A 19,459-nucleotide genomic window follows, 5' to 3' on the forward strand; every position below is an offset into this window, starting at 1 on the left:
GGGGAGGGCCGGGTAAACGAGTCAGAGGCCAGGTGAGGGATCAGGGTCCCACTAGTCCTCTCATCCATTCAGCAACTAGCATTTGAGTGGAATGTTACTTGGGCCCAGAAGACCAACTAGATCATGAGCTCCTCATAAGCATGGCTTTTTTTTTCTTCTTTTCTCAACCCCATGGCCCAGCATGGCCAGACCCAGAGTATGCCCACACCTAGTGTGTGCTCATTGACCCTTCCTAACCCCTACGGGGGGGCGGGGGGCAAGAACCTTCAGGCCATCCAACAGATAGGGAATGAGCATCGTTCTGGGTACCATGGGGACGGAAGCATGACACCCTAGCCCTTACCCTCGAGATGACGCTGGGTCTCTGGATGTGAGAACCAGGGAGGTCCCACAGCACAGGGCTATTCTGAGGGTGCCAGCCCAGCTCTGGGGCTCAGTGGAGTGAGAGAGGCCACAACCTCCAGGACTGGCTTCCTGAGGCTGGTGACACTGGTAATGGACCTTAAGAACAGACAGGACCAAGGTGGGAGCCATTGGTTTTCCTTTAACCTGGGGGCAGCAAGAGTGGGTTGCTGTCAGCCCAGCGGAGCAGACAAAGCAATTGGAAGTCATCAGCCTGTGTTCCCACACGCACCATCAGCCACTCACTAAACTGCTTTTCGCCCAGACGCAGCTCTGCCATGGGTCAAGATGCTGCTGGGCGAGATAACAAGGGGACAAGGTGTGGGAGTGATGAGATTTGGCAGGGGCCGGGAGGAGGGGCGCCTGGGGAAGGAGAGAGCCTGCTAGCCTTGAAGGAAGGAGGAGGTGGGAGGGTGAGCCCTCAAGGCCCAAAGAGAGCCACCCGCCTTGTCTCCGAGTCTGACCGTCTACCCTCACCTTCACACCCTCCAATCTAGTTTCCCTCTCCCTCTGCCTTTGACCATCTATGAAACAGAAGCCCTTTGCTTGACTTTGCTGCGCCCTCTAGCCGCCACTCGGCCTCTCTGTTTATTACACCAATCTCCCGGCAGCAGCGCCTGTACTAACAGTTCCCAGGGCCCCCCCAGCCGCTGTATCTCACAGTCTGACCTCCAGGGGCATCTGAAGATCCAAATGGGGGACCTTAGCCACATCTTCCTTATCCTGAGCCTCTCTCGGCACTGTCTGACCCTGTCAACCATCTCTTTCTCAGAACTTCCCCTTCGCCCGCCTCTGGGCACCTGGCTCTATACTGGTTTCCCATCTGCCTCTCTGACCACTGCCTTCCTTTCTTTTTTTTTTTTTTTTTTTTTGCGGCACGCGGGCCTCTCACTCTTGTGGCCTCTCCCGTTGCGGAGCACAGGCTCCGGATGCGCAGGCTCAGCGGCCACGGCTCACAGGCCCAGCCGCTCCGCGGCATGTGGGATCTTCCCGGACCGGGGCATGAACCCGTGTCCCCTGCATCGGCAGGCGGACTGTCAACCACTGCGCCACCAGGGAAGCCCAGCCACTGCCTTTCTATCTACATTTTCCTGTGCATCCTCACTGGAGCCATAGGTCTGCCCTAAAGGCCGGCTTGCCAGTGCCTTATCTATGTCACCACCTTTGTGCTGACAGCCCCTGTCTTCCCACTCGAGTCCCCATCCACCCCTCCCCTCCAGCTCTTGGAGGACATCGCCACGTGGACATTCTGCTGCTACATAGAATTCTATCATTTTATGAGGAATTTACCTAGAACTTTTCAGAACGTAGAGAGTTTTGAACTGGGACTCCCTCTTGAGAAAAAAGCAACTAATTTGCCACCTCATTCTATGAAGGATGACAGTCTCTTATTTGTCTCGCCCTGTTCCTTGTCCCTTAGCACCGGGCCAGGTACAGAGTGGGTGCAAACCTGTGTGTAGGGCAAACGCCTGCAGGGAGAAAAAGAGAGGCGTACATCTCACTCCAGGCCAGCCACTCACCAGCCATGTGACTTTGAACAAGTTATTTAACTTCTCTGAGCCTGCTTCCTCACGTGTAACACAGGGTGTCTTCTTCTAAAGTTATTGTGAAGACTGAGTAGTATAATTGTGCAAACGTCTTAGCTCAGTGCCTGGCACAGGGAAAAGTGTTCAACAAACTGTAGCTACTATTTTTTTAATAAACAGGGGAAGAGGGCTGTGACTTCCGTTCAGCAGCCTTTTGTGCTATTGCAGACTTCATTCACATCTTCTCAACCTCCCTCTTGCCAATATGAAGAGGTCTCGATGCCTGAAGCTCCAGGTGGATGTGGCTGTCCCATAAGAGAACCAGCAGAGCTAGGAATGACCTGCTTCTTCCCTTGTGTGGACGCTTTAAGTCACCAGTTCCCAGAAGTCTTAGGGTGCTCAGGGTGCAGCCTCACTCCCTGCAAGGACCCCTCCCCTGCCAGGTACATCCCCTAGGACAGCACCTGTCAACCCAGGCAAAGCAGCTGCCCTTCTGCTCAGCAGTGGGGGCTGAACAGGTGAAAGGCATCCCCCAGTGAGCCACCCCCAACCCCCTGGTCCCCATGGGACTTGGATAAAGAGTGTCTGGGAGACCAGAGGGCTGACAGGGTGGTATCAGTTTCCAGGATAGCAGAGAAACTTATGTGTATGGTTTCCAAGCCCACGGCCCCCCGGGGGAGGGAGGATGGTGGGAGAGGGGTGATAAACGAGGGAAGCAAGGAAGTGGTGACCCACCCCGAGGCCGGAACCCCTGGGTGCGATGCCCTGTGGACCTGAGGGTTTTGTTCTCAGCCTTGGCCTCAGGTCTGCCACCTTGTACATCTGGGCCGTTGGTTGTGAGACTCTCCTGGCAAGAGGATGGGTTGGCTTAGTGCTCCCACTGGGCGGAAGCTCTAGGCACAGGCTCCTGTGTGGGGGTGGGTGGAGGAGACGGTCCATGGTGCTGTCTTGGTGCAGGACAGGCGGCCAACATTTATTGAGAGGTTCCTATGTGCCAGACACTGTATTAACTCATTTAATCCTCACAGCAACACTCCGGGGTGGGTACTATTATCACTCCCATTTTATCAATGAGGAAACTGAGGCACAGATATGTAACTTGACCAAGGTGACCCAGCTAGCTAGTAGCAGAGCCATGATTGGAACTCAGGGCATAACTGCTTCTCTGTTCCACGTTGCTTTCCTTCAGGGGCCTTAGCTTAGCAAGTTCTTATACACTCAATAGTGTGATTTTATTCTGAATGAAGATCTTTCGTGTGAGACTGAAGACATGAACCTTGCCTGCTTTTCTCTGCTGATTCGCTAGCATTTTGCACAAAGTAGGTGCTTGATATGAAGTGGAATGAATGAGTGATCTGATCAGTCAATCAGTCTTTGAATGAGACCTGCCCTGCTTGGGGCACAGGGCTCACCTCCTAATCCCTGCCCAAGCCAGCATCCCAGTGAGTGCTCGTGTTGCCATGGTGACAGCAGGACTATCAGAGGCAGTGACTCACTTAGATGGCCTTGTCAGCTCCCTGGGTGTAACCCTTTCTGACTGTTGGTCTTGGCAGTTAGTCACTCGTACTTTGCAGGAGGCTGAGAGGTGAACTCTCCACACAGATGTGTGAAAAAGAATGTGTTTGTGTGTGTGTGTGTGTGTGTGCACACACGCGTGTGCGTGTGTGTGTGTTGGCGGGAGGGTCCTTGAGTTTGAATTTGTACCAGTTGAGGGGTATTTGCCTGCAGGTTGGTTGGAGAAGGTGCCTAGGCTGGGAGAGGGGTATTTTATGTGCTGGGGACAGACTCGGAGTTGGGGATGGGCAGTGTGGCCATGATTAGGGCAAAGGTGCTGAGTGCGGGACCCAACTGAGTTTGCCAGGGGTGATAACCTTATTTTCCCAACTGAAAATCACAGCACATCGTTCGACAAGAGACTTCTGGTTTGTGAATGATTTATGGGAAAAAACTGGCAAAGATAAAAGTTGAATCACATGTAAACATTGATAGCTTCCTTTATTGGGAAGAATAAATTTATATGAAACTCTGGAATGATGGGATGCCGGACAGGGGCGCTGAGGAGGCGGGGCCCATGCCTGTGTGTGTGGTGGGGAAGAGGGTGTGAGAGGCAAGCGGCTGGAGGTCTTGCCTCAGGGCAGCCCTGCAGCTCAGCATTTAGGGGCTCCGAGGACCCAGCCCCTAAAGCACCCTGCGCTGTCCATGCTTCAGCCACCTCAGCACTGATCACCCTGTCACGGGAATACCTGGTTGAGGGCTACATCCTCCACCGGAAGGTGTCCCAGGTACACTGTAGGAGCTCAATAATTGTTTGCTGCGTGGATTAGCTAATGATGAGCGGATGAAAGCACATGTCCTCGTTTCCCCAGCAGCAGAATTCCTAGCGAAAAAAACTCCTATATATTCATGCATGTATATGCCTCCTCGCAACTCTTTCCTCCCCACTCACGAGCGCAGCTGTACAAAAGCCCGCAGGAGGGTACCCAGGCCGCAGGACACAGGCTTAGGCAAGGTGGAGGCTGGAGTGATGTCCCCTCCCTGGCCTGGCCCAGGTCAGAGTCTCCAAAGCCCACACTCTGAGAGTGACGTGAGACCCGGCCGGGCTCTGCTGTCAGCAGCTGTGTCTCCCCTGCGTCAGACAACCTCTGCAGTGGGCTGGGAGTGGGCCACCTTGCCGGCCAGCACAGAGGGGCTGAGAACGGCCCCTGCCTCAGAGTCTAAAGTTAGAGAAGGACGTTGTCTCCCCTCTACTTTTGCCCTAGTTAATCCAAGAGAGGATATGAGCCTGTGTGCGGATCCCTTTAGAGCCGGGGAAGGGGCGGAGCAGGGAGATACAGCAGCTTCCATGGGCGATCCTGGTGTCCACCTTGTGTGTTGGAGGCTTGGATGTTAGTTCCTACCTATGGAATCCATGTCCATCCACCCCCTTCCCCAATCCCGCCTGTCTTCAAGGGTCCAGCTCAAACAACATTTATGAACTGCTTATTTTGTGCCGGGAACTGTTCGAAGCCTGTACATGTGTATATATTTTTTCTCATTCATTTAATTCTCATAACCCTATGAGATAGATCCATTATTATCCTCATTTCATAAATGAAGAGACCAGGATGCAAAGTGGTTAGATAAGTTGCCCAAGGTCACACAGCTAGACAGTGGTGTAAGGAATTAATGTCACCTCCTCCATGAAGCTTTCCGTCTTCGAGCCTTCCTGTGTGTGAACAGCCTCTCCCTGCTGTGAACTGAGATGCTGATTCTTGTGGGTGTCAGAGCTCCCTTACGAGGCTGTAAGTGCTTCAGCGTCAGAAATCCTGGCAGAGTGACCTCTGCGTGCCCCACAGCGCCAAGCACAGGGCCTGGCCATAGGACAGCCCGTCCAGGGGACTGCTAAATATGTGAATGAATGGCAGTGAGCGAGCGAGTGTTTGAATGAACCAACACACTGGTTAATGGGGAGGAGAGGGGAGTGGAATTGAGGGTTTCCCAGTGAACTCACAGCCTGATGAGAAGGGCACAAGGGCAAGTATGGGGGCCCAGGTGGGCCAGAAGCAGCCATCCTTCAGGAACATGCTTGCCACTGTGTCCCCAGCATTGTCCAGGTACCTTGAGGAATGGTCGTGAAAGCTCCCCATCTTTTAGGCTGGGTGAAATGAGCACATTAACACAGAGGAAGCAACTGGGGAGCAAACAGAGCAGGAACTACTGCCTGTAGGGCCGGAGGGGTAAGTGAGAGAGCTTAGGACCATCTTCCCGGAGCAGGAGGAGGAGGGGCTGGCCCTGGGTGGGAGGAAGACAGGAGGCAGGAATGGATCTGGGGAACCTGCGGAAGCCACTGTGAGGGCCAGGTACCTGTGGGGCAGCATAAGACAAAGCTGGTGGGTGAGAGAGGGGTGGGGTGCATTTGAGCCAGTGCCATGTGTGTGTGATTTTTGCCAATACTTTAAATACATATTTTAAATTTTAATAAATACTTAAATGCTTCTAAAATTGAATTTTGTTTTTAACTTATATTTATCATAAAAGGAAACTTTATATCACTGCCATATAGAAAAGTAGAGTAAAGTAGAATAGACTAGAAAGAACAGAATAGAATAGGAAGTGACCGTAAAAATAAGCACAAGGGGAACAAAACAAGGCTACTGCCGTAGTCCACCGTGGCTGCCATAACAAAATACCACAGACTGGGTGGGTTATACACAGTAGAAATTTATTTCTCACAGTTCTGGAGGCTGGAAGTCCGAGATCAGGGTGTCAGCACGGTCGGGTGACGGCCCTCCTCCTGGTTCAGGTGGCGCCGTTTTGGTAAATCCTCATATGGTGGAAGGGGCAAGGGAGCTCTGCGGGGTCTCTTTTATAAGAGAAGAATCCCGTTCAGGACGGGTTCACCCTCATGACCTAAGCCCAAAAGCCCCACCTGCTAATGCCATCACCTTTGGAGGTTAGGATTTCACCATATGAATTCTGGGGCGGCACAAATATTCAGACATAGCAGTCACTGAGTCCTCACTGGGTACTGCTCCCTTTGAAAGGCTCTGAGCCTGAAGCCTGCTCTCTCTCTGTGAAGAAGGAAAAGAAGCAAGTGTTAGACAGGCTGTTAAAGACATATAAGCACCAAACCAAGACTTTCTCCTTGACTCAGTCAGAGAGCCTTGAGGAAGACTGAACGGGCATAATGTTCTCATCCTGTGATTCAGGGCCATCTGCTGCCTGGGCCATGTGCTCCTTTGTACCCCAGAGCTCTCTGCGCTACTCCTGGAACCAGCACTCATTTTGAGTTACTGATTAGTCCTTAATGTCCAGAGAGGAGCCGTGGCCCCAGCCTCCTGTGCACCTGCCCGGGGCCCCAGTCACACCCTGAATTCTCCCTCTTGCAGGAAATACCAACAGCATCTTTGCCCTGGATTACATCAGCGGAGCGCTGACCTTGAACGGCGTGCTGGACCGGGAGAACCCCCTGTACAGCCATGGCTTCATCCTGACTGTGAAGGTGAGAGTGGGCGGTGGGCACCTCCATCATGGGTAGAGGGGATGCCCATGCTGTGGTGCCAGCCTCCAGTGATGCCCAGGTGGAGGGTCCAGGAGGCGGGTCACTTCTGTTCCCTTACCCTGCACTGATTCCCGGGGCTTGTGCCCAGGGCCCCCCTCAGGAAGGGCCAACGCTTTTCACATGTGGGCCTTGTCAGGGGCCCTCTGCTGGGCATTTCTCAGCCCTTATCAACAACTGCAGAGGATTGCAACTTTCATCCCCATTTCAGGGGTGAGGAGGCACAAGTGGGTGCACACCCCGTGGTCCTCTCTATTATCCCATGATTTCAAGTTCTAATATAGCCAACTCAGATTCTTAGGTTTACCTCATTTCTGGGGTTCTTCTCCCATTTCTAATTCTTGTGGCTTCCCTGGGGCTATTACCTGGTTAAGAAAGAGCAATGCAGCGGGCAGGGGGCAGAGCTGTGGTGGTCCCCACCCCAGAAAGTGTGATGGAGCCATAGCCCCCTGCCCCCTGCAGCCCCTCACCACTCATGATTGGTTTTAATTAAAATCAATAACTTGCTGAGGCATTCCCTGGGAAACCCGTTTAGGGTACAGATGCTGCCTGGGCCACAGGGGTCCTCCCCAGCCCCAGCCTTCGATTGAGAGGAGGGGGTGGTACAAAGACTGAGGAGAGGGTCTCTGGGAAGGAGGCCCTTCCATTGGTATGGGAAGGATGGTGCAGCCTGGCCCTTCGTTGCTCTCCTTGACCTTGAGAAGGCCTGTGACAGCGATGGATTGATTTGTCCTGACTCGCCCACTGGCTCTGTCCTCTCTACCCAGATGTGCACATGTGGGCCAGCAGGGGAGGGCAAGCTAACACGGCCTTTCCCCCATCCGGAGCCAAGCCCGAGGCCCCCGCCCAGCCTCCCCTCCTGTCTCTGCTCCCTTCCTACGGAGGCAGGCAGCTCCAATGGAGAGAGCTGCTCCCTAGTCCCAGCACCAACTCACTGTGCAACCCTGAGTTCAGCTTTTCCATCTTTATATAAAATATAAGGATGAGTTCCCACACTTGGCTGTGAATGCAAATCCCCTGGGGAGCTGGTAAAAGATACCTGGTCCTGGGCCTCTTGCCCAGAGATTCTGGTTCAAAAGGTTGGGGTGGGACTGGGAATGGGTATTTTGCGGCACAAGGACTCTGGCCCAGAGACTGGGTGCCCAGGTGTCTGAGTTCATCTATTTCTGAGTCCAACCCAGACCTTCACAGTGCCTAGCACAGTGTTCAGTCCATAGCAGATGCTGAATTAATTCTTGATTATCTGCTAGCACAAATGTTCTTGGCCTCAGTTTCATCATTTGCCAAATGAATAAAGACTCTCCCTTTGCCCCTAGATGAACCCCTAAATCTATCTTGTCTTCCCCACCCCACCTCATCCCCTTGGTTCTAGAATCCCACTGCCTGAGTTTGGTACTTTGTCTGTGTGTCCTTGTACAAGTTACTTAACCTCTCTGAGCTTCAGTTTCCCCATTGGTAATGGAGATCAGTAAAACAGGATGCTAACGATAGAATCTTCCACCTGGGATTATGGTGAGGATTAGATGGGATAATTCACATAAAGCGCAGTGCCCAGCATTGAGAAAGCCCTGGTAAGTGATGACTTTTATTGTGACTATGGCCACCTTCATCCCTGGGGTGTTTATTCCTCTATCTGCAGGGCACAGAGCTGAATGATGACCGCACCCCATCTGATGCCACAGTGACCACAACCTTCAACATCCTGGTGATTGACATCAATGACAATGCCCCAGAGTTCAACAGCTCCGAGTACAGCGTGGCCATCACTGAGCTGGCACAGGTCGGCTTTGCCCTCCCCCTCTTTATCCAGGTGGTGGACAAGGACGAGGTGAGTCCCAGAACGCATGGCCATCCAGCCCAGCACCCGGCCCGGGCTGTGCAACCCTGGAAGGGATGCCAGGGATCACTGGGCTTCCAGGTCCCCATCTATAAAATAGAAACAAACATTGCTGCAGCCTCCCCTGCTACGTTCTGAGGATAAATAAGGCTGCAAAAATTAGTAGTCTCAAAACTTTTGAACCAACCCCCCTATACCCTGTAGAAAACGTTTGAGCACACACCTCCAATATATACTTCTATATTTAGAGATGTATATACATGATCGTCATACTAACCTAGTAGGTACATTTTAAAACATACACACAAAAAATATAAAATTTAAAAGGTAGAGGCTCTTGTATCAATGGTGACTTTGGAAAAGTCTTATTGCTGCTTTTGGGGTAATACTGACCCTACCTTTTCCTTGCAAGGAGTGTAAGTGCCTTCCAGAGGATCCCAGGCCATAAAGAGACTCCAGAGGGTCCAGGACACCTGCATCCCCTTGCCCAAGGGCCAGCCAATCTTAAGAGGGAGGGACATGGGCCACGAGTGGGAGAGAGCTTAAGAGGGACAGGAGGGAGGAGGCTCCGGCAGGGCTGCAGCTCCCGTGAGCCTAACTATGCCCTGTGTCATTAGGCCAAGGACCGGGCCTGGATGGGGCAGCGTCCATCCCTTCAGGACCCTCTCAGCCTGCCTCCAACCCGCCCCTCCCTTCGCCCTACCTCCCTTGCCCGTCAGCAGTCACAACCTTAATATGATTTCTATTTATTACCGCTGCTTCCCTGGCCCACTCTGCTCAGGAATTCCATTAGGTTTTCCCGCCCGGGGTGTTCTCTGCAATTACTCCTCACACGTGGCCGTACTGGCCTTGCTCCAGGCCCGGTTCCTCTTCACTTCCTGGCCCCTCTCCTGTCTCCTGTCAGCTTCTCTCAACTGGACACAGTCCTCCCAAGGACTCAGGTTCACAAGGGCAAGTTGGCCTGTGTGTGTGTGTGTGTGTGTGTGTGTGTGTGTACGTGCACAGTCACGTTTCTGTTCATGTGTGTACACATATGTGCGTGCACACATGCCTCCACCTCCTGCCAAGTCTTTCCATACCTACCTGTCTGAGATAATTGAAGTATGTACTGAGCATCTACTGTTTTTTTTTTAATTTATTTTATTTTTATTTTTATTTTTGGCTGCACTGGGTCTTTGTTGCTGCGTGAGGGCTTTCTCTAGTTGTGGCGAGTGGGGGCTACTCTTTGTTGTGGTGCGTGGGCTTCTCATTGCAGTGGCTTCTCTTGCTGTGGAGCATGGGCTCTAGGCGTGCGGGCTTCAGTAGTTGTGGCACGTGGGCTCAGTTGTGGCTCACGGGCTTTAGGCGCGTGGGCTTCAGTAGTTGTGGCACACGGGTTTAGTTGCTCCGCAGCATGTGGGATCTTCCCGGACCAGGGATCGAACCCGTGTCCCCTGCATTGGCAGGTGGATTCTTAACCACTGTGCCACCAGGGAAGTCCGCATCTACTATTTACAAGCAGCTATATCTGGCCACTTCAGGGAGTCCAGGAAGTGGAATCCATGGTCCCTGCCCCTTGGGGCCAAATGTGTTTATGCAAATGTAATATGTAATTTTGAAACATATACAATAATGCAGAAAGTTTAAAAGGTGGAGACAAACAAGTATAAAAACAGATTCTAACATTTTCTCACACCCCAGTGGATCATCTTGTATCCCCCGGGAGTGCAGGTCCCCCTTTGGAGACCGCTGTGTGAATGAGAACCTCAGAAGAAAATCCCATCCTAGGTTTCAGGCTGATAATAATGCCCAAGGGAAGAGACACACTGGAAGCAGCATGGGTCCAGGGTCCAGTGACTATAGGCAGTGAGGCTCCAGAGCTCAGCTGAGGAAGAGGGAAGTAGAGGCTGGGAGGATCGGGAAAGACTCTATGGTGAGAGGGGGACTAGGCCTGAGCCTTGGGGTATCATATGGTGAAAGGGTCCTCAGGAGGGGTGGTGGGTGGCCCACGGGGAGGACCGGAGGGAGAAACCTGTAAGTAGATGAAGGGAACAGGCAGTAACCCATGCAACTGATCAGGGATTGTGCAGTGGGCTGCTGGCAAGGTGGGCTGGGACATAGGCCTCGGGGGGCCTTGAATGCCAAGCCAAGGGATCAGCCGAGGCCTGTGTTCAAGGCCAGCCTTGCCATTTATTAGCTCTGTGACCTTGGGTGAGTCACTGACTCTTTCTAAGCCTCACTTTGCTCATCTGTGTAAAACAGAAATAAAAAGACAACGTATAAGTCAGTTTCTATCGCAGGAGCAAGTTAACCCTGAAAGAGCAGTTTACTTCTCACTGGGACTACCTGTCCGGCAAGGGTGGGCAGGGAGGCCCTCCTCTGTGTGGTCACGAAGGTGCACAGTCTGCAGGATCGTGGTTGCTGCAGGAAGCAGGGGGCAGCTAAAGGCTTAAGCACCAGCTCTTCTACGCTTCAGCCCAGAAGTGTGGCTTCTACTCAGGGCCCATCAGCCAGAACTAGTTAGGTGCCCCCACCTCACTGCCCGAAGGCTGGGGAATGTGGGGAAGCAGTTAAATAGTTGTCTCTGCCACAAAGGGTATCAACAAGGTGTGTGGAGAGGAGGAGGTCCGATGATACGCGTATAGGACTTAGCATGGTGCCTGCCACACACAGATGTTAACCAGATGGGTCCAGGGACATCACCACCGGCAGGGCCAGAGTTCCCAGGGCCCTGCCACTTGTTGAGGGATCTCAAGGTTACTCTGACCTCTTGGGTTTTACCTCAGGCTCCCTTTTGCGGGAAGCCTGTCTGAAGCATCTGCAGGAATGCTGAGGGGCGTCTGGATCCAGCCCGCCCTAGTGACCCCTCCCCCCTCAGACACAGCCATCAGCACGCCCACTGTGAACAGGATGCCCAACACCACCAGGGACCACTCTGTTGCTTTCCCCTGGGATTTGGCCAGTGTCTCTGACGGTAGAGGACTGGCCTCCTTCCCACAGCGTCCTACTTCTCCAGGGCACAGTGAGGTGCAGAGAGAGGAGGAGAGGCAGCCCAGACTATCCCACCCTAAGGTTACCTGGACCATCTTCCTGTCTCCCCATAGGGCAGCACCCAGACCACCCCAGATGTGGTCCTGGGCTGGTTCCTAAATAAGAGAGAGAGAGAGAAATTGCTTTCTCAGTTGCCCTGTTCTTTTGCATCTCCCATCTCTTCTCCACTCTCCAAAACTCTGGAGGGCTTCAGATCTGGCCAGGGAAGTGCTCCCAAAGCCTAGTCTTGGGTGCTAATGGCCAGGTCCCAGGTTCCCAAGGTGGAGTGTTCAGCCACATCGCCGACAGGAACAGAAGACAGCAGCCACAGGCGCTTGCAGCGCTGCCCAGGTGTCCAATGTCTGAGAAGAATCAGAGACCCTCAAAGGGGAATCAAGAGCTGTTGGAAAAGATTTTTTTTAATTGTCATTCTTCCAACTTCTCTTTCTGAGGGGAGACTCCATCTGTTGGGATTTGTGTCTGGGTTGAAAGTGACTCTGGATTTGCTAGGCGTGGCAGGAAAATGTTTATGGAGCAGATTTGGAGGAGGGAAGGGCGCATGAGGAGAGGTCAGATCCCTTTGTTGTAGATTCTCTAGAACATGTGATTCTCCCTTGCACTCATCATGAGTGTGATTTTGCAGTTATTAGTGTGGTGGTCTCAAGAGCATCTGTCTTCCCATTAGGCTGAATGACCCACAGGTAGGAGCAGGTCAGCTTTTGCTCACCAGTGTAACCCAGTGCCTCATACTCTGCCTGGCACTTGGGGGGCACGCAGAAGTTTATTTTGGTTGAGTTAAAAACATGATTAAATGATAAAAGAAGCAATGAGGTGGCCCAGGGCTTTAGCCAAACTGGATCATCAGTCAGTACCCTTATGCTGAAGCCTAAATCCGGCTGAGTTTGTGTAGGAAGGTGACCTCAAAGGTCCACTGTGGGGCAGTAGAGGGTGCTGATGGAAAACAGGAAGGGAAGGAGGAAGCAGTTTAACCTCTCAGTCAGCCCTTTGTGGCAGTCTTTCCTAATAAGGATGCTAATCTAATTCACAAAGCCTAGATAGTGCCTGCCATCCCTTCCACATCCAAGATTCTACTCAGCCTCTCACTGAACCTCAGGCTCTGCCAGACCCTTCAAGACAACAAAGGTGCTTGAAAGAGGCCCTTTCTCTGTCCCAAGGACTGCATCCCTATTGTCAAGTCTCGCTGAGTAATTTCTTCCCCTTTGCTGGGCTATAGAAAACTTACAGAAGCCAGAGGAGAAAGGGACAGGGTGGGCTGAAACCAACAACCATCCATTTATACCGTGTGACAGTTGAGATGCAAATAGATGGTTGTAATGCAAATCACACCAAAAGAATCTCAAGGCAAAGGCCCCAGGAGTCAGCCTTGGTATGGGAGCTCATCTCTGAGTTTCAAACGAAAGGCCTCGGCAGCCTCATTCCCCCAGCTCGCCTGCTGGGCGTTCTCTTGTCTCCTCCTCGCTGCTGCTCTCGGAAGCCACAGGGAGTAGCTACGCACTCACCCACTTGGATCCCTACCATATCCTTACCCACTCCCTTGCCCTCAACATGATCTTTGCAATTTCCCCAGTTTGGTCAACTTTTCCTCTCCTGATCTTGCCTGCAGCCCTCCTCAGTCCTACGTACAGCTGCGCCAGCCACAGGCTGTCGTGTTTTCCCATCTGCACTGATCGGGAGGGTTGGCAGTCTCTGTTCAGTTGTCCTAAAAAGCCACTCTTCTACTTAGTTGCGAGTGGATTATCTGCCTCCTGCCTCCGAAGGGCTGGGGGCCAGAGGCGGGGAGTGTGGAAGCGCATCCGTGCCTCTGGCTGCTTTACAAATTCCAGCAAAGGGGACTGTTGTTAAATGCTGTTTCTGTACTATGCGCGACCCCGCCCAGTTGGCTGGGCTAAAAACGGACAGTTCCTCTCACATGCTCATCAGGGGAAACGCCATCCGTGTTATATCCTACCTTTATTCTCAGGAGTTGGGAGCATTTGATCCACTTTACTTCTGACCCACAGCTTCTCAGAACAGATTGGCTGCTGTCCTTGAGAATATGTTTGCAGAGGAGAAGGGTCGGAGTGGAGAGTGGGGTGCCAGTATCCCCCCAGAGAGGCCTCGGCTGCCCGGTTCTGCCCTATTCTGGGAATTGCAGTCATTACAGAATGGCCTTCAGACCTCATTAATTTGCGGGCTGCCCGCTGCCCCCTGGCCTTTGTGAGGGACGATATTGAAATGTACACCGGTGGGAGATGATGCATTCATTCCCTCAACAAACGTTATGGTGCCAGGCCTGCCAGCCACGGGGAGGTGTTCTTCTGTGACTGTGAGCCCCAACGGGAGCCAGCTGATGTGTTCTGAGTCATCTTTCTTTAGGAGCCCCCTGATGGCTGTGTTAAAAATGGACTGTCAGGGGCCATGGGTGGAAGCAGGGAAACGCAGCAACGTCTCCCGCACAGAAAACCCTCCCACCTCCCTTGACCACCTGTTCCAGCTGGCAGGTGCTTCCTAGCATCTTACTTGAGGCTCTCCTGCCCTATAGCCAATTTTCTCTTAAGGTGTTTGCAAGAAGCCAGAGAACGCCAGGCCCCTTACAATGAAACCAAGAAGTCCGCTAGAAACCGCCTCCAGAACGCTTCTCAGGACACTGAGTGGCTGTCTTCCGCCTTTGTGACTGAGGCTCTCCCGTGTTCAAATCGACCCAGGGTTTTGAACTCTGACTATAGCACTCTGCTACCAGACCTGTCCGGAGCTCCCGGAGAAGATGGTGCTGGAGCGAGCAGGGAAGCCCAGTCCCACCCCTCAATCACAGAGGGATTCCAGGCAAGTCATGTCCCCACTCTGTGCCTCAGTGGCCACCGCTGGGAACCATGGGTTGGAGCAGTCAGCCTGAAGACTATAAATCCTAACACTCTTTTTGTCCAAGAGGACCTGGGTGGGAAGGGGGAGGGCACCGCCTGAAGCTTCCCTAACCCTAACGCTAACCAAGCCCCGACGTTGGCGCATCCTCCCCTCCCCGAACTTGCTTCAGCCACTTCTGCTCCCCTCTTTGGGCAGAGGGGCCTGGCACTGCTGTGGGCCTCATGCCCTGCCCCCAGCCTCTCCCTGCTTTTTTATTAGATACCACCTGGGGCAGCCTGGCCCTTCATGGGTTAGGAAGAAAGAGCCAGCTAGAGTGGTTACAAATAAGGGCTTTGAAGCCAGACTGCCTGGGTTCAAATCCTGGCGCTGCCACTTTTGTTCTGTGTAACCTTAGGGGACTCATTTATCCTCTCTGATCCAGTTTTATTATCTGCAAAATGGAGGCAGTAATAATGCTTAGCTCATAGAGCTATTATGAGGATTAAATGGGTCAATATGTGTATTTAGAACAGTGCCTGGCCCATAAAAAGCACTCTTTAAATCCTAACAATTCTTATTCCCAGCCCTGGAAGATATGTGTGTTATTGTGTCCTTTCTAGGAAAAACGAAGTTGAGGTTCAGAGAGGTTAAGGGGCTTCCCCAAGGTCACACAGCCGGTGGGTCTCAGAGCTTGGCTTTATACACTCCTGTGCCTCTTGCTCATCTCCCTACTTACAGCCATGACTCCCCATTCTCAGAGGTTTGGTCCCACCAAGCAGGTGGTCTCCCACCTCCAGCATGGCTGGTGGGAAGGCGAGGGGGAGGTGAGGCATTGGGGGCGGCTGCACCACAGAGGTGAGTGGGAACACATCTGGCAGGAGCTAATTCCTATTTCAGGCAGGAGATGACACTATTCATTTGTTTGAGGGGCATTGGGAAAAAACAAACAAACAAACGGAATTACCCACCTCCCCAAGGAGAAAACATCACCAAACAGATAAGTAAAAGAAAGCAAATGACAGGGAGAAAAGGCCATATTCCAGAATATTGGTTTTATTTGTAGGCATGAGGGGGCAGTGAGAAGGGGAGGTTGCTCTTGTTCTCCTGTTAATCTTGGCTTTATTTTTATCCATCACCCTCATTTTCCATTCCACATGTGTTCCAGGCCTGTCAGGGAGCCCAGCCCGCAACCTTGTATTTATTTAAATTCATTTTCGCATTTGTTTCTGTTAGTCTGTCCAGCCTGCGGTTCCTCTGGCCCTCCTCCCCACACAGCCCTGCAAGGTTGTGGGGTGGGCCCCATGGGCCCCTCCCAGGCGTCCTTTTAGTCCAGGGGTTCTTAATCCAGGATGGGAGCCCACTGACTCGCCAAGGCATCCTTGACCCTGAATGGAGAAAAATCTGCGTCTTTATTTTTGCTAACCTCTACCTGAACTTTCATACTCCCTTTAATTATGAAATAGAAACAAACCACAGCGGCCTTAGTAGTACCTGTGACTCTGAGCCCAAGAGAAATCTCAGATATTTTCATATCGCATTACAGGTGTCACAGGGATCTCAAAATATCATTTACACTCATCACTACTTGGAAATTACGGTGTATATTAGACCTGCTGCCGAATCGCATTGTTTTATGCATTAAGAAGCACATACTTCTACTCTAACACGCTTTTTAAATGCTTTGTTAACTGTATTTCAAGATAATTAATTGACATTGTGGTCCCGTGTGTTTTATTTTATGCAATTAAAATGTTATTCTCTTAAGGGGGTCTGTGGGGGTTACTAGACTGTAACTAGGGTCCATGGCACGAAAAAGAGGGAAGACTCCTCCTTAATCCCTGTCCTCACTAACTGCCCCCCTTCAGCCGGACTCCCTCCTTGGGCTTTTGCTGTAAGGCTGACCTTCCAGTGGTTCTCAGAGTTGCCATCCTGAGCTGCACATCCATTTGGGGTGAGGTGGGTTGAGAACAGAGAGGCCACTTTCTCCATGTCATACATTCAGCTGAGGGTCCATTTTCCGGCTCTGGACCCTCCAGGCCACTGTTCAACTGGGCCCCATAAATCCACCTACCAACATCTACTTTGCAGTAGAGGCACAGGAAATATACATCCCTGGCACCCTAGGGAGTGATCCCAGCTGCCCTACACTCTCCCTACCTGCTGATGTGACCCAACACATGGACCTCTGCTTTCCTATTTTCCAAAGCAATTTGAACTAGAAACCAAAGTCTAGAAGCAGTGAGGAGAGATGAGGGAGAGAGGGGAGGGCAGGCTGCCAGCATCGGTGGAGGCAGATGTAGGTTTCTGCTCCCTGTGGATGTGTGATTATCCAATCATCCAGGCCCTTCTTTCCCCTCCATTAGGGAGATAACTGGGATCTGGCTGGAAAGGACCCACCTCCCACTGAATCCCCCGCGGGGTATGAGGGAAATAGATGGAATGCCTCCGGCATCCTGTACCTCTCGCCCAGCTTGTGATTTCATCACTGAAGTAAAGCAGAGAGGAGGTAGAGCACGAGGGGTCTGGCCCAGGGAACTACCAAGGCACGGCACATTGCCTAACCCCTCTCCCCCCAGCCAGGTGCCCATCCTGGCTACTCCTATTTCTGAAAGGTTTTCTGGTGGTTCTGCTGCAAAGCAGGGGTTAAGCGTCCACCCAAAGCACAGTCAGCATAGCTGGGACCTGGGACCCGTGGTGCCTGGGTGAGCACCCCTCTGCGCATTTGTTCCCCGCCTCTGCCCTGGCTGTGGGCAGGGGTCTGTCTGCGAGACCTCTGCCGTGTCACAGCTTCAATACATATTTCTAGGGTTCCTCCCTCAATCAAGATTTAGGCTCACCAGGAAAATGTCTTTTGACTTCAAAGCAAAGCCGCTCTGGAAGGAAAGCCAGGGGGAGCAGGGCAGCCCCATCGGTGCTTTTTCCCATTAATTTCTCCCCAGTTGCCTTGGCTGAGGATTTTTCTGTGCGTGGCTGCATCCCGTGGTGTGACTCCTCCCAGCATGCTAAGCTCCAGCCTCCCTGAGGAGCAGGGGGTGTCCTCGACATGATTCAGACACCTCCCAATTTAGTCTCACCATAAGTCTACTGGGCATGCTTCTTACGCCAGGCCCCGTAGCCCTGGTGGGGGTGTGAAGCAGGCAGGGCCTGTTTGGCAGCTGTAGTGCCAGCACCCATACCTCACCCCTCCCCACCCAAGTACCCATGGCTCTAGAGTCCCCTCCAGCGGCTGGAGGTCATCTTCCATATTGGATCTGGGGGATTGCTCCCCTTTTATCCAGCTCCCTTCCCCACGCCCACCACCTCCCATTGGCACGGATGGGAAGTACCCGGAATCATTTTATCCCCCTAAAAGCAGCGTCTGGTCTTCCCGGAGACCCCCACCCGGATCATAAACAGAACTAACAAACTTCATGCTCTCTCCGTCGCCTCTTGGCTGGGTCATGCCCACTCTGGTGCCCCTTCACCATGGGCCCTGGTGAGCCCAGCCTCACCCTAGAACGTGATTTCTAACTCCCACACTCCCCCACCTGCCCCATTTGCCACCCGCTGTCACGGCCCCAACAGCAACTGGTGGTGTGTCTTGTTCATCCCCGTCTTGAAGGGTAGGGATAAGCAGAGCTCAGCTAGGAGCTGTGCCTGTGTATCCCACCCCGTCACCGTGACCGTGGGCTGTGAAACATCCTCATCAGAAAGGCACAGGGAGTGCAGAGCCCTGCGGAGCAGCCTTGGGGAGGGCCGGCCACCGAGGAGGCCGGGGAGCATCCTCCCCTGCTTTCCTGGGCTCCTGCTGCCTCTGTCCCCTGAGCGGGGAGAATGGTGCAGGGATGGGCCGGGAGGCAGGTAGGAGGCTTTCGATGCAAGGCAAGGTTTCATGGCTGTGTTGTCATTCTGTCCACGAAGGCCTAGGGCAGACGTTTCCTCCTTCCTCTCCAGACCTTAGCTTCTCCATTGAATTTGAAAAAGGAATTGGGAGTGAGAGAAGTTTTCGAGATCAGTGTTGTCATATGTTTACATCCCAAGTTGGAAGGATGTTTCGGTGCAGAGAAGAGTGTATTTCCCTCTCCTCTGTCCTGACAAGGGCCCTGAGCCTAGTGTCAACAGGCAGCAGGTACCTCTGCTCTTCTCACTTGAGCACAACGAATTTAGAGAGGAACCTTCCACGTGAGGTCACAGAGCAGGGCCAGCGATACACAACAAGCAGCTAGTGAAGCACGCAGGGGAGCAGGCCGGGTGCCAGAGGAAAGAGATGCCCTAGAGGGCCTCTTGCATTGAGTGGGAGGCGGGAATCATTCCTTTATTCAGCAGGTATTTGTTGAGCACCTACTGCGTGCCACATGCTCTTCTAGGCACTGTTCGTAAGTGAACACACAGGCGAAGTCCAGCCCTCGGGCGGTGTATGTGCCAGCAGTGGAAGGCTAAAGAGACAAATCGATGTATATTATGTCAAGTGGTGATGAGAGCCATGGAGAAAATATAAAGCAGAGTGAGGGGCCTAAGGGAGTGCTTGGGAGGAGAAGGGGTTAGAGGAAGTCTCTCCAATAAGATGACGTTTGAGGAGAGACCTCAGTGAAGTGGCGGGTGAGCTGTGTGGCTACTTGGAGGAAGAGCATGCCAGGCAGAGGGAGCAGCCGGCCTGGTGGCTCTGAGGCAGGAGTGTGCCTGCACGTCGAGGAAGCCACGAGGAGGCCCGTGGGCTGGGGGAGGGCAGACAGGCCTGGCTGTTTCTGAGGCTCTGCTTTCGGAGGCAGGAAGATGATAGTGAGCAGGGAACAAGGCACTTGATCAGACCAGAGTTTCAAAAGGACA

At 52.7% G+C, this 19,459-nt stretch overlaps 1 protein-coding gene across 1 annotated transcript in view; it reads left to right on the plus strand.

The window, feature by feature from the left end:
* The window catches only part of LOC116741928 (cadherin-23-like), a 334,451-nt gene that overhangs the window by 199,693 nt on the left and 115,299 nt on the right, over positions 1–19,459 (plus strand). Inside the window, exons 10-11 of the mRNA XM_032609100.1 lie at positions 6,797–6,909; positions 8,606–8,794. Coding sequence (XP_032464991.1) covers positions 6,797–6,909; positions 8,606–8,794 — 302 coding nt within the window. The remainder of the gene's footprint in view (positions 1–6,796; positions 6,910–8,605; positions 8,795–19,459) is intronic.

The sequence above is a fragment of the Phocoena sinus genome, chromosome 16 (genome assembly GCF_008692025.1).
Source record: "Phocoena sinus isolate mPhoSin1 chromosome 16, mPhoSin1.pri, whole genome shotgun sequence".
Taxonomy (NCBI): domain Eukaryota; kingdom Metazoa; phylum Chordata; class Mammalia; order Artiodactyla; family Phocoenidae; genus Phocoena; species Phocoena sinus.